This window comes from Seriola aureovittata, chromosome 7 (assembly GCF_021018895.1).
Source record: "Seriola aureovittata isolate HTS-2021-v1 ecotype China chromosome 7, ASM2101889v1, whole genome shotgun sequence".
Taxonomy (NCBI): domain Eukaryota; kingdom Metazoa; phylum Chordata; class Actinopteri; order Carangiformes; family Carangidae; genus Seriola; species Seriola aureovittata.
The window spans coordinates 6,010,076-6,024,086 of record NC_079370.1 but is presented as its reverse complement, the minus strand read 5'-3'; the positions used below and the strand labels follow the sequence as shown (position 1 = coordinate 6,024,086).

The 14,011-nt window shown below is 46.8% G+C and overlaps 1 protein-coding gene across 10 annotated transcripts in view; it reads left to right on the top strand.

Annotated features, from left to right (window-relative positions):
• Positions 1 to 14,011, top strand: part of LOC130172152 (sodium bicarbonate cotransporter 3-like) — a 44,757-nt gene that overhangs the window by 19,253 nt on the left and 11,493 nt on the right. For 2 of the 10 annotated variants that reach the window (XM_056380605.1, XM_056380608.1), the window contains exons 2-15: positions 2,393 to 2,474; positions 2,553 to 2,693; positions 2,829 to 2,967; positions 3,813 to 3,973; positions 4,069 to 4,257; positions 6,711 to 6,983; positions 9,218 to 9,327; positions 10,167 to 10,214; positions 10,705 to 10,862; positions 11,005 to 11,092; positions 11,302 to 11,448; positions 11,533 to 11,636; positions 11,897 to 12,071; positions 12,172 to 12,305. In XM_056380605.1, the coding sequence (XP_056236580.1) occupies positions 2,393 to 2,474; positions 2,553 to 2,693; positions 2,829 to 2,967; positions 3,813 to 3,973; positions 4,069 to 4,257; positions 6,711 to 6,983; positions 9,218 to 9,327; positions 10,167 to 10,214; positions 10,705 to 10,862; positions 11,005 to 11,092; positions 11,302 to 11,448; positions 11,533 to 11,636; positions 11,897 to 12,071; positions 12,172 to 12,305 (1,949 nt within the window). Of the gene's footprint in view, positions 1 to 1,109; positions 1,239 to 1,504; positions 1,800 to 2,392; positions 2,475 to 2,552; positions 2,694 to 2,828; positions 2,968 to 3,812; positions 3,974 to 4,068; positions 4,258 to 6,710; positions 6,984 to 9,217; positions 9,328 to 10,166; positions 10,215 to 10,704; positions 10,863 to 11,004; positions 11,093 to 11,301; positions 11,449 to 11,532; positions 11,637 to 11,896; positions 12,072 to 12,171; positions 12,306 to 14,011 lie in introns of those variants that run through there. The other 8 variants (XM_056380611.1, XM_056380613.1, XM_056380610.1 and 5 more) reach the window with 7 other exon arrangements.

The following is a 14,011-nucleotide window of genomic DNA, read 5'->3' as shown; positions in this document are numbered from 1 at the left end:
TGTTCAGTAATAACAATTACCAATTGGTGGTTCACTGTGTGTGCAGAGCCTGCAGGTCACTCATCATGTATCCAGGAACCTTTAAATCAAATCTAATTTATTTAGAGTTTAAATACAAACAGCTGATCAAACAGCTGCACAACATTAAAAAATACAATCAACACAGAATCAAAATGTCAAAACAAAAAACATGACAAAAGAAAGCTCGTCATCGAGAGCTCGTCATCAGACAGACTGACATGTTGGAGTTAATTATCTTCACTTGACATCACACGTCCTGTGATGAGACTACTGTGCACGTTCACATCGCCATGACGACACTGAATCCAAATATATGGATCATTTACATTGCTGATTAATCTGCCAGTTATTTTCATTCATGGTTTAATCACCAGGTCCGGATCAAAACTGAAACATGGCCGTCAGGTTCCCCGAACTAAAACCTGTAGAAATCCAGTGCACTGTTCACGACTTAAATGTTGTCGTAGCAAGCGACAGAGAGAAATAATATTTATAAAATATATAAACTGGCTGAAAAATTCAAGTTCTGTTCTGCCAGATGTAAAAGATGTGAATTTATTAGTAAATGTTTCACTGGTCAGTCCGTCTGTTTTCTGCTGCTCCTCCAGATCGTGTTTAAAGATAATTCTGACAAATGAGAGGCAGAAATGTCCATGAATTATTATTATTATTATTATTATTATTATTATTATATATGATGTTAAAAAAGTCTGAAACAGTTTGAACTTGTTGAAACTGCAGAAACAGAAAGTCAAAAAACAAATAGAAAACTCTTTTCCTCTGATGTTCACAAAACATAACACAGACCCTGTTTCCTGATCAGTGAAATCAGTCAAGATTATTAAAGTGTTCCGACCTTAAACACACTCTGACTCCTGAGCTCATCGGCTGCTGCTGTCAGACGTCAGGCAGCTTAAGGTCACAGAACGTGAAAAGAGCATCATGGGACGTTTGGTTCCTCCGCTCACTGTAACTCTGACACCTGATCATCCGTCATCAAATTCCTTCAAGGCGAATTTTATTTTTAGAAACATGAAGCTGGATGTTTTCACCAGATTATCTTGTCTGCTCTTTTCACTTGTCCACTCACTTTGTTTTATCACGTGTGTGAACCTGAACGCACCACAACACTGAGACGGTAACCAGCAGCTTAACCAGGTCCACACTGTGAGACAGGCTGATTTAAAGGATCATGTAACTCTTCCAACCTGCAGCAGGTGACGTTTGTTAGCTTCACTAGCTTGCTAGCTTGTTTAGCCTGCAGCTAAAGGTTTCAGGTTTGTGTTGGTTCATTCTGAGAGTTGATGATAAGAAACGTGGAGCCCAACTGTATGTTAGCTTAACACGGCTAAATACTAGCTAGCAGCACTTTGTACACTGCTAGCATCTTTGTTAGCGTCACTTCAAACCCAGTACTGTGTTGTTCAGGTGAAAAAGACCATAATAAGTCTAGACTGTACTTATTTTAAATTTCCTCCGATAGGAACTGGAGGTGTTTGTTGTGAGTCCTGTCAGTCATATAATTCATCACTGAGACTGTTCTGGAAAAGAGCGGGAAGCCAGTATCATGACCACGAGCTGAAACTGATGCAGTCAGTAATGACTCCTCCTTCATGAAGGGCATGGTGTTGGTGTGGATCCAGCCACTTCATTTCTCTGGTACCAGAACCTGGTCCAGGTCTGAGACTGAAGCAAGAGCAGTGCACACCACGATGACTGACCACTGAAGAACAAGTGAAGCAGACGTGGCGGTGCCCATGTGTCTCTGCTTCCTGCTGGTGAGCGTGGCGTCGGGCCGCATGATAACAGGCGCTGTGATGACAGGAAGGGAGGAATCCTCTGAGCTGTTTGTGTGTCCACCAGAGTGTGAAATCTATATTTAACCCTGACGGACCGGATGGACCCCCCTCTCACTCACACACACACACACACACACACACACACACACACACACACACACACACACACACACACACACACACACACACACTTATGTGGGCGTGGACAACACTTCGGTCATCTACGCTTTCAGAACAACATCAGAAAGAGAAGGGCGGGGCTTCCTGTGGAGGCGAGGTCGACAGTTCTGTTCTGTGAAGACCTCCCCTAACAGATTGACTGTTGGGGGTGGGGTCATCAGAGCTGATTTAACATCAGACACAGAAACACTGAGCTCTGTGGACTTCACTGTTCGATCACGTTCATTCTCGACCTTTGGGGTCAGAACGTGTAACTATGGCAATGATGATTATTTGAGTGTAATGTGGTGACTGTTCAGCCCCACCCCCAGGAGTGTGTGTGTGTGTGTGTGTGTGTGTGTGTGAAATAAAAGCACCTTTGTGTTGTTGGTTGATCAGTGTGTGTGCTGCAGGGGAACGACGAGGAGGCGGTTCTGGACCAGGGGAAGACCAGCTCCACCCTCCACACCAACTTTGAGAAAGAGGAACTGGAGAGTGAGTTTAATGGATTTTCCCTTGGTCAGATTTGATCAGGACTTTCAGATTTCTGACTGTTGATTTCTGCTCCGTCAGGTCACAGGGCGGTGTACGTCGGGGTTCACGTTCCTCTGGGCCGTCAGAGCCGGAGACGGCATCGCCACCGAGGACACAGACATCACCGGAAACGACGGGACCGCTCAGACCGAGAGGACGGACGAGAGTCGCCCAGTAACGGTCCGGCTCCGGCCCGGTCACAGTCTTTAACAGAGTGTGAGATGCAGATGATGTGATTGTGTGTGTGTGTGTGTGTGTGTGTGTGTGTGTGTCTGTGTGTGTGTGTGTGTGTGTGTGTGTCTTCTGTCCCTGCAGACACGCCGTCTCAGAGAGTCCAGTTCATCCTCGGGACGGAGGACGATGACGAGGAGCACATCCCCCATGACCTGTTCACCGAGCTGGACGAGCTCGCCTTCAGAGACGGAGAGGTCCAGGAGTGGAAGGAGACGGCCAGGTGAGGACAAGCTCAACCTCAGTTTATTTGATGGTTTTAAAGCTTTGATGCTGAGTAAATGTTTGCTCAGGTGTTTCTCTGTGATGATGATGATGATGATGATGATGATGATGATGAATGACATACCTTCATCTTCCTCTCATGTTAATCCTTTCTTCTCTGTTCAGGATAAACCTTTAGTTTAAAATTGTAAATAATTTTAATCCTGTTTCACAGCAGTGTGAGCAGAGAAGAACGTGAGCTGTTCAAGAACCTAACAAAACATTTCATATCGTGTTTACACTGTAGAGTTGATATGTTCTGGGTTCTAGGTTCTATATTAATACTGTGAAAGTATCAAAGCCTCAGTCCACAGAGAAATGCACACAGCCTGTATTCAGAAACTGAGCCTTAAAACCAGCCGTCAGGACTTATGGAACTTTGTGATGTCACGACGAAGCAGTCACCAAGCCCCGCCCACCTGGGCCCACCATCCAAACCTTTACAGGATTTGGTTTCTCTGAGTGTTTTTACCTGAAATCTGCTATATTTATATTGGATCACTCAGAAAACAGTCTAATCAGAGCTAATCAGAAGAGAAGAGGCTCTGAGCCTCTCTTCTGATTGGCTCTCCGACCTGTTGTTACTAGAGCAGCAGAGAGAAGCCTGAGAGAGGAGATGTAAAACTACACTGAGATGGTTTTTATGTCTTCTGATGGATCAACACTTCAAATAAAACACAGAAGAAGAAGAAAACATGGAGCTTTAAAAACTCAGAACAGTCTGGAAATGTCTGATTGATTTACCTGTGTGTGTGTGTGTGTGTGTGTGTGTGTGTGTGTGTGTGTGTGTGTTTGTCTCTTCAGGTGGTTGAAGTTTGAGGAGGATGTGGAGGACGGCGGTGAACGTTGGAGTAAACCATACGTGGCCACGTTGTCTCTTCACAGTCTGTTCGAGCTGCGCTCCTGCATCCTGAACGGCACCGTGCTGCTCGACATGAGAGCCAACACCATCGAGGAGATCGCAGGTCAGCACGCCGCCCGGCACCGCGGTGTCCCCGTGCTGAAGTGCTCCTGTGTGTTTACGAATGATGTAATTTGTAAGCTAACCTCTCGTCATCAGACATGGTGATTGACAGCATGCTGGTGTCGGGTCAGCTAGAGGAGGGCGTTCGAGAGAAGGTGAGGGAGGCCATGTTGAAGCGTCACCACCACCAGAACGAGAAGAAGCTGAGCAACCGAATCCCGCTGGTTCGATCCTTCGCCGACATAGGCAAGAAACACTCCGACCCCCATTTACTGGAACGCAACGGTGAGAGCGCGGCGCTCTTGTCATTCTGAGGTTCTGCAGATCTGTGGGTTCCTCTGGTTCTTTAAGTGTCTGAGGAGCATGTTGATGAATTCAGACCTTGTAATTATCAGGTTCCTCTGAAGTTTAGTTCAAGTTCTAAACAGTTAGAAACCCAGGGAGGATCATGGGTAAGTTAGCATCACATGGCTAATATGTTCAGTGTTAGAAACATGATGCTAACAACCATCGTGTGAATAACTTGTCTTTCATATTTCCCTCTTGTTGCTGTGAGTTCTGCAGAACTCCTCCACTTTGTGTCAGTTGTCTGTTGCCTGTATTCGTCCTGATTGGTCGAGGTAACAGAGTGACAAGACGACGGGTCTCTGATCGGTGCATGTCACCATGTCGCATGTTGTCTGAGTCTCACCTGTGCTGAGCTGTTCCTCACAGACTGCTGTGACCTGAACTCTAACGTGGTTTAATATTTACTGGGAGCCTGTTTGTTCTGTTTCCCGCCGGTCAGCACTAACCCGACCCGAGCGGCCGAGTCGGCGAGCTAATAACCAGCTGACACCGGGTGATGGCGAGTCAGCGCTTTAATATCCGCACTCACAAATCCTGTTTGTGAGGGAGGAATGTTTTAGTTCTGCTGCAGTGACCAGTGTGTGTGTGTGTGTGTGTGTGTGTGTGTGTGTGTGTGTGTGTGTGTGTGTGTGTGTGTGTGTGTGTGTGTGTGTGTGTGTGTGTGTGTGTGTGTGTGTGTGTGTGTGTGTGTGTGTGTGTGTGTGTGTGTGTGTGTGTGTGTCATAGCAGTTGATGCTTCATATTTCTAACCCTCTACCTGCAATCTCTTAACACACACACACAAACACAAACACACCCCTCACATTAGTGGTGTAGTTTGTACTGATCAGATACACTGATACTCTGGTTATGTGTGTGAGGTATCTCAGTGGATGGATTATTGATTATTGATCCCCTGGAGCAGAGCCTCAGCTGCAGAGACACACAGACGTCTTCAGTCTGGGGTGGTCTTTCTCTCATGTGGGGGGGGGTTACGTCTTTTCCCAGGGGCCCATTGTGAGATAATCTGTCCATGAGTTTACCCATGATGCTGCATGGAGCAGGTACAGGTGTGATCAGAGTTTCTGTCACCTGCTGAGCGTCGATCAGAGATCTGATGGTTCTGTTCACTCTCTCCTCATCTCCATCTCCTCTCTCCTCTCTCCTCCTTTCCTCTCCTCATCTCCATCTCCTCTCTCCTCTCTCCTCCTTTCCTCTCCTCAACTCCATCTCCATCTCCTCTTTCCTCCTTTCCTCTCCTCTCCTCATTTCCATCTCCTCTCTCCTCTCTCCTCCTTTCCTCTCCTCTCCTCATCTCCATCTCCTCTCTCCTCCTTTCCTCTCCTCTCCTCATTTCCATCTCCATCTCCTCTCTCCTCCTTTCCTCTCCTCTCCTCATCTCCATCTCTCTCTCCTCCTTTCCTCTCCTCTCCTCATCTCCATCTCCTCTCTCCTCTCTCCTCCTTTCCTCTCCTCTCCTCATCTCCATCTCCTCTCTCCTCCTTTCCTCTCCTCTCCTCATCTCCATCTCCTCTCTCCAACTTTCCTCTCCTCATCTCCATCTCCTCTCTCCTCCTTTCCTCTCCTCTCCTCAACTCCATCTCCATCTCCTCTCTCCTCCTTTCCTCTCTCTCCTCAACTCCATCTCCTCTCTCCTCTCCTCCTTTCCTCTCCTCTCCTCATCTCCATCTCCTCTCTCTCCTTTCCTCTCCTCTCCTCATCTCCATCTCCTCTCTCCTCCTTTCCTCTCCTCTCCTCATCTCCATCTCCTCTCTCCAACTTTCCTCTCCTCATCTCCATCTCCTCTCTCCTCCTTTCCTCTCCTCTCCTCATCTCCATCTCCTCTCTCCTCCTTTCCTCTCCTCTCCTCATCTCCATCTCCTCTCTCCTCTCTCCTCCTTTCCTCTCCTCTCCTCATCTCCATCTCTCTCTCCTCCTTTCCTCTCCTCTCCTCATCTCATCTCCTCTCTCCTCTCTCCTCCTTTCCTCTCCTCTCCTCATCTCCATCTCCTCTCTCCTCCTTTCCTCTCCTCTCCTCATCTCCATCTCCTCTCTCCAACTTTCCTCTCCTCATCTCCATCTCCTCTCTCCTCCTTTCCTCCTCTCCTCAACTCCATCTCCATCTCCTCTCTCCTCCTTTCCTCTCCTCTCCTCAACTCCATCTCCTCTCTCCTCTCCTCTCCTCTCTCCTCTCCTCATCTCCATCTCTCTCTCCTCCTTTCCTCTCCTCTCCTCATCTCCATCTCCTCTCTCCTCCTTTCCTCTCCTCTCCTCATCTCCTCTCCTCTCTCCAACTTTCCTCTCCTCATCTCCATCTCCTCTCTCCTCCTTTCCTCTCCTCTCCTCAACTCCATCTCCTCTCTCCTCTCTCCTCCTTTCCTCTCCTCTCCTCAACTCCTCTGTCGCCTCAGGCGACATCTCTGACCCGTTCGGACATCTCCTCCCTCCCTCGCTGCCTCCTCCCACTATGTATCCTCATGGCTTCTCGGAGCCCCCCCTCGCCCACTCCCTCCATGACGCCCCTCCCTCCAGCTCTCCACATCGCTGCTCTGCTCCGGAGGGGCTGTGTCAAGGGATCCCTGAGGTGGTGGTTCACCCCCCTGAAGAGGAGGACCAGGACCAGGGCCAGGACCAGGGCCAGGGCCAGGACCAGGACCACCTCTCCTGTCAGGAGAGTCTCTCAGGCAAATACCTGCACGGTGTGGACGTCTTCCCTCCGAGCTCCAGACTAAACACTAACTGCTGAGTGTGATGCATGAGAACTGATCCAGCTGCAGAACATCTGCTCACAACAACAAACAACAACAGGGCAGCAGCTTTCTAACCTGTCAGGAGCCATTAATTACGTTTATATCGTAGAACGCAGCAGTGACCTGCTACACCTTCATTTATACCTGTGAAAACTGACAGTGGAGATCACCTGGTGGAGCCTGTTGTTACTTCTCTTTCTCTCTCGCTCTCTCTCAACTTTCCTGTCTCTCTCTCACTGTCACAATCCCATTATACATAGACAGATAGATAGATAGATAGAGAGATAGAAAGATGGATGGATAGATAGAGATAGAAAGATGGATGGATAGATAGATAGATAGATAGATAGATAGATAGATAGATAGATAGATAGATAGATAGATAGATAGATGGATGGATAGATACTTTATTTATCCCCTAGGGGAAATTCATGAAAATCAAAAATGACCAAGAATAAAAATAGACAGTGATTTGATCTGTTGAAAATAATGTCGCTTTCACTACAACAGCCTCAAACGGGTTAAAGGTCTGAACCTGGACTGATGTTTGTAACTCTGTGTGGAGGAAGAGAGTCGACCCTGGGATAAACCCTCCTGCTTCTGTGTCGGCGGTGGTTCGGTTCTGGTTATGGACACGGTGCTGCAGCTTCTGTGGATTTGGTTTCTCCTGTAGGAAGCGAGCTGCGTGGTGGGAGTCAACAGTGACGATGAGTGTGTTAATGATCTGTGGAGGTGAACCCCTCTCACACCTCGTTACTGAGTCACTGTTCACACGCTGACATCGACGCCTTTCATCCACACAAACAGGAAACGGAGTAAGACAACTGACGGACCGCAGCGACCTGCTGACTCAACCGGACCGCAGTAACTCACACTCTGGAAAACATCTGGACTGATGTGCCTTTGTAAACAGATCCAGGACCAGGTCCAGCTGTGACAAGTTATTTATTCACTTAATTCATTCTTCACAAAAATCAAATCAAGTCACATAAGTGTTTTTCATGCAGCCGTCAGACTGACCCTCCGAACCCTCCAGTTTCCCTCTTTAAACTTCCTGTTGTTTGAATCAACTTTATTGAACAGATCAGAGTGAACAACGGAGAATCTGTTCACTCTGACATTTAACTTCATGCCGCCCTGCTGGACTGTAACAGGAACCCTGTGTGTGTGTGTGTGTGTGTGTGTGTGTGTGTGTGTGTGGACCAGTTTCAGTTGTAGACCTCTGACATTCTGCTGCGTCCTCATGACTTGGTTCTAGGGTCGGGGTCAGGTTTATGGTTTAAGGGCTCAGGAATGAGTTTGTGTGTGTGTGTGTGTGTGTGTGTGTGGGGGAGATTTAAATCAGACTCTTTAACCCCACCCCCCCACACAGCAGCTGATCAGTATGGGATGGTGGGGGTGGAGAATACAAGTCAACTTTATTTATAAAATAACCATCACATCACAAATGTACCAGACCAGTTTATCCTCCTGTCGTCGTCTTGTTTCCAGATGTTTTCATATCAGAAATCTGGTTTTCTGTCACATCATCAACTGAAAATAACACGCATGGTTCCTGACCACACTTTTTACAAATGTAATTAACGATCAATATTTTCATTGAGTTTTTACTACAATGGGTCACACTGTTGAAATGGTTTCAAAACAGCATCGGGACTGAACCGTGACATACACGTGTCTGTGACCATCTGTCAACACGTTCTGAAAAATGAGCAAAGAAAGTTTAAAAGTCATGCTGATGAGTTGGAATGAAGTTGACTGAAAAGGTGTAATTCAGTTATTGGATGATAATTTTATACTCCATGTTTCATAAACCATCAAACAAACTGACAGACGCTCATCGTGAAGCTCTTTAGTCGCATCAGGACAAACATCAGGAACCTGGTTATTTCATGTATTTCCTATAAATGTCACATGTACAGAAGGTGTTTGTGTGTGTATATATATATATATATATATATACACACATATATGTAATACATCAGAGTGAACTATGGCTTTTAAATAAACAGGATTTGTTGATGAGTCAAACTGGAGCTGACTGCTCATTAGTCTTATTCTTTAAGAGTTCGTTTCCTGAAAATAAAGTTGTCAAAAATAAAAGAATAGAATGAGGACGTTGTGTGAACGTCCTCTGTTTGAACTGACGGCGTCTCCATGTCCCGCAGGTCTGCTGGCGTCTCCTCAGTCGGCTCCAGGAAACCTCGACAACAGCAAACATGGAGAGAGTCGCATCAACGGAGGCAGCCGTGAAAACAGCACAGTGGGCTTCAGCAAGGTGAGCGCCTGTTTCACTGACATGTTGCCGACAGGTTAATAATGCTGCTTAACAACTACAGCTCCCATGATGCACTCCTGTTGTGTTTTCTGCTCTAAACATTAAAGGGACAGTTCAGTTTCTGACCTGGGGGTGTGTGAGGTCGTCATATGTTAGCGGGACATTACCTGCTGCAGAGTGTCAGAGTGATGAGCTGCTGTGGGCGGGGCCACCAGAGAAAACACAACTTTCCTTTGGCACTACGTTTTTCAACCACTGAACTACCGTGTTCCTATGCACAGGCGCACCGGGGCGCACTGTGTGACGCCGCTTCCTGATTCACTCAGCTGAACTGCGGCTGCAGCGTCATACAGTGCGCACTGTAGGTGCGCTTGGATCATACAGTTGAATTAAGAATATTTGTTAACAGCACTCCACAGGATTCATGGCTGGATGACGAGTGTGAGATATTAAAGCTCCATCCAGTCTAAAGGTATGATTGATTATAATGATTATTGATTTATTTTAAAGCAGGTCTAGGTTCTATATTAATACAGAGAGGCTCAGAGCCTCCTCTCTTCTGATTGGCTCACAGACCTGTTGTTACTAGAGCTGCAGAGAGAAGCCTGAGAGGAGATGTAAAACTACACTGAGGTGGTTTTTATATCTTCTGATGGATCAACACTTCAAATAAAACACAGAAGAAGAAGAAACATGGAGCTTTAGGGGTCTGTTATAAACAGGTGTCACCTTTACCTTTAAGTCTCAGGCTGAGCTGCTGATTGGTCGGTGTGAACCTGAGGGAGCCAATCAGAGGCTGTGTTTGTGTTTTGGAGGATGACTAGTTTGTTTCTTGGCAGGACTGCGACTGTGTTTGTTTGCTGCCAGCGGTCGGCAGGAAACCCGCCGTAAGTCTGTCCGCCTGTCAATCACCGGCTGTCGACCAATCAGTGGCTTGTGTGTGTGTATGTGTGCGCGTGTGTGTGTGTGTCGTGGTTCTGTGGTGTGTGCCGGTCTCGGACTGGTAGATGTTTCAGTGTTTGATGGTTTGTGTCTCCCAGTGAGCAGATACTGGGACAGTCAGACTGATACTGGTCAGAAACCAGTCTGAAATAAAGTGATGTCACCATCAGATCACATGATCAATAAAACAGTAGGCTGATTAACTGATCATGAAAATGAACTGACTGATAATCGCTGCGTGAGACAGTGAAGTTTAGGACTTGTCCCACAGCTGTCTGCTACTGCCCCCTGCAGGCTGCAGCCTGTATTACAGCCAGGTCTTGTGGTCTCAGTCCTGTGGTCCAGGTCTTGTGGTCTCAGTCCTGTGGTCCAGGTCTTGTGGTCTCAGTCCTGTGGTCCAGGTCTTGTGGTCTCAGTCTGGATCATGTGTTTCAGGTGGACATGAACTTCATGAAGAAGATTCCTCCTGGAGCCGAGGCCTCAAACGTCCTGGTGGGCGAGGTCGACTTCCTGGAGCGACCCATCATCGCCTTCATTCGCCTGTCCCCCGCTGTGCTGCTGACCGGCCTCACCGAGGTCCCTGTGCCCACCAGGTAAACCCCGCCCCCAGGACCTGGTTCTGGATCAGACCTGAAGTCTGAATCTCTGATCGTACACGTGTGACTGAAGCTCTGACCAGCTTCGACAGGGGGTCAAAGGTCATCGTGTGTGTGTGTGTGTGTGTGTCCTGTTCAGGTTTCTCTTCCTGCTGCTCGGCCCGTTTGGAAAAGGTCCACAGTACCACGAGATCGGACGCTCCATCGCCACGCTGATGACAGACGAGGTGAGAGACCAGAAACAGGAAGTCTCAAACAGGAAGTCTGAAGGACGTCACAGAGACTAGTGGTTAAAAAGAACAAATAACAGGTTTTCATCAGCTGCTGTTTTATAGAGAAACTGTTTGTTCTCTCTCTCTCTCTCTCTCTCTCTCTCTCTCTCTCTCTCTCTCTCTCTGTCTCTCTCTCTGTCTCTCTCTCTCTCTCCCTCCCGTAGATCTTCCATGACGTGGCGTACAAAGCAAAGGACAGGAACGACCTGCTGTCAGGGATCGATGAGTTCCTGGACCAGGTGACCGTGCTGCCTCCAGGTGAATGGGACCCCAGCATCCGCATCGAACCCCCAAAGAGCGTCCCATCTCAGGTAAGACCTGCAGCGAGATCACCTGAGACCACCTGAGACCACCTGAGACCTGATGACACTCTGCTCCCTCCTCTGTCTCTGCAGGAGAAGAGGAAGATGGCGTCTGTCCCTAACGGCTCTGCCTACAGCTCTGACATTGGGAAGGAGGCGGAGCATCACACTGGACCAGAGCTGCAGAGGACGGGGAGGTCTGTCTATACACACACACACACACACACACACACACACACACACACACACACACACACACACATACACACATACACTCACACACACACATATACACACACACACACACACACACACATATACACACATATACATATATGCACAAGAAACGTCAATCTGTTGAAGCCAATGAATCTGATCAATAGTTTGATTGATTAGTCAGTTTAAATCGTTCTCTGGCTCTAGTTTTAAATCAGTATAATCTCTCTCTCTCCCTCAGGATCTTCGGGGGTCTGGTGAACGACGTGCGGAGGAAAGCTCCCTTCCTGTGGAGTGACATCAGAGACGCCGTCAGTCTTCAGTGTTTGGCGTCCGTCCTCTTCCTGTACTGCGCCTGCATGTCGCCCGTCATCACGTTTGGAGGACTGCTGGGAGAGGCCACCAAAGGAAACATAGTAAGAACCTGGATTATTGATTATTGATTAGCTCTCATATTGATATTTGTACAACTCAACCTGGTCTGACTCTCTCTCTCCTTCTCTCTCTCTCTGGTAGAGTGCCATAGAGTCTCTGTTCGGGGCGTCTCTGACGGGCGTGGCCTACTCTGTGTTTGCCGGTCAACCGCTCACCATCCTGGGCAGCACCGGTCCGGTCCTGGTCTTTGAGAAGATCCTCTTCAAGTTCTGCAGGTGAGTCACCTCCAGGTTCCTTTCAACTGAGTCACCTTCACATGGAGCTGCAGCAGGGGGTGTGGCCGCTCGCCGCTGGTCACCATGGTAACTACATTAATCGCAGTCCAGAGTGTTGTGTGCTTCTGTGGTTAGTTCACTGTCTGTAATGACAGTGGGAGATGAGTGATAGACCGATCAATCAATAGAAAATAAATAATCATAATCAACAATAAATAAAAACTAAATAAAGAAGTGGTGACATCATCACCATCGCTGCAACTTGAACCAGGAGATGAATCGTTTTCTCTCTATGTGCGAATAGAAAGAAAGGCCCCCAGGTCCCCCACATCAGACACATGAAATATTACACAGCTTATAACAAGTAATAAAAACCTAATGATTTTGATTCCCTGTGTTCGTCCATTTCCTGTTTCAGATGTTTTTCCCACAATTCATCTGGAATGAGATTCATTCATTTCCAGTCTCTCCTGGTGATGTCACTCAGGTTGAAGAGTTTCACATGTTTTTATGTGTGTGGGTGGAAACTGCATCATTTCATAACAGATCCACATTTCAGTGAGTCGGTGCGTGTCGGACTGTTCCAGCTGCAGGTGATGGCGTCACTCCACGACCTCAGCGTCGTCATTCACGACCCTGAAAATGAGTCGGACGTGTTTTTATAAAGTTAGTTGGATAAGAGCTCAAAGCGACCAATGAGCAGAATCGGGCCTTTGTGTTTTGGGTTTACAGGGTCAGAGGTCACAGATAATCATGATTTATGGACTTGTGGAGCAGCTGTGTAATTGGCTTTAGAGCGACTGTGCGTTTGTGTGTTTGAGCTCAGGGGGCGGAGCAGTTTCTATTGTCTTTTTTTTTTGACTGAGGATTAAAAAAGCTTTTTGTGATTGAAAAAAAAATCTTTTGTAACACTTACATAAAATCCTTATTTTTTAACCTGCTCCATTTCCCAGCAGATTATATCACATTTTATTTTCGGGTCTGATTCTAAAACTCAAATATTTCCAGGGAAACACGTCAGAGTTTCAGCCTCTGTAGTTATTCAAGAAGAAAATAAAAATGTAGTCTGTGATGTTTTCAGTGTTTCTGATCTGAAACAACCAGCTGATCAATAATTCATTATTTGTTTGTTTGAGTCAAAATTATCAAATTTCTACATTTGTAGACCAAATAGTTGAAGAAGATAATCAGCAGTTTATTCACTGAGCAGGTTTGAGACACTTTATGTTTCTGCTTCAGGTTTTAAGTCAACCAGGAGCGACCAGGTCAAAGGTCACAGTCATGTCTTTATGAGCTGCAGACAGGAACCTGTGAAAGTCTTTTCCTTCAGCTGGAGATTTAAAAAGCTGAGCAGGAAAGTTGATCAAATATTGACTAATTGAATCGCGAGCTGATTGCAGGGAGGTGACAGAAATACCTCTCCGCTGTTTGCTGCTAATCTGATCTGTGTCTGTGAAGCTGAATCAGCTGTTCACTGCTCCATTGGACCTTCTGATTCTTCAGATCACTAATCTGACAGGTTGAATTGTCAATCAAAGAATTGTGATCTGTTCTGGATCTATTCTCTCCAAACGTCGGTTCCCCAGGGACCAACTGATGAACCTCTTTTTAATATGTTTCTATGATTCCTGACACTGAATATTCTCTAAATATCTTTAATAAATGCTTTGTATTTTACAACAGGCCCCGCCCCCAAGATATTGGAG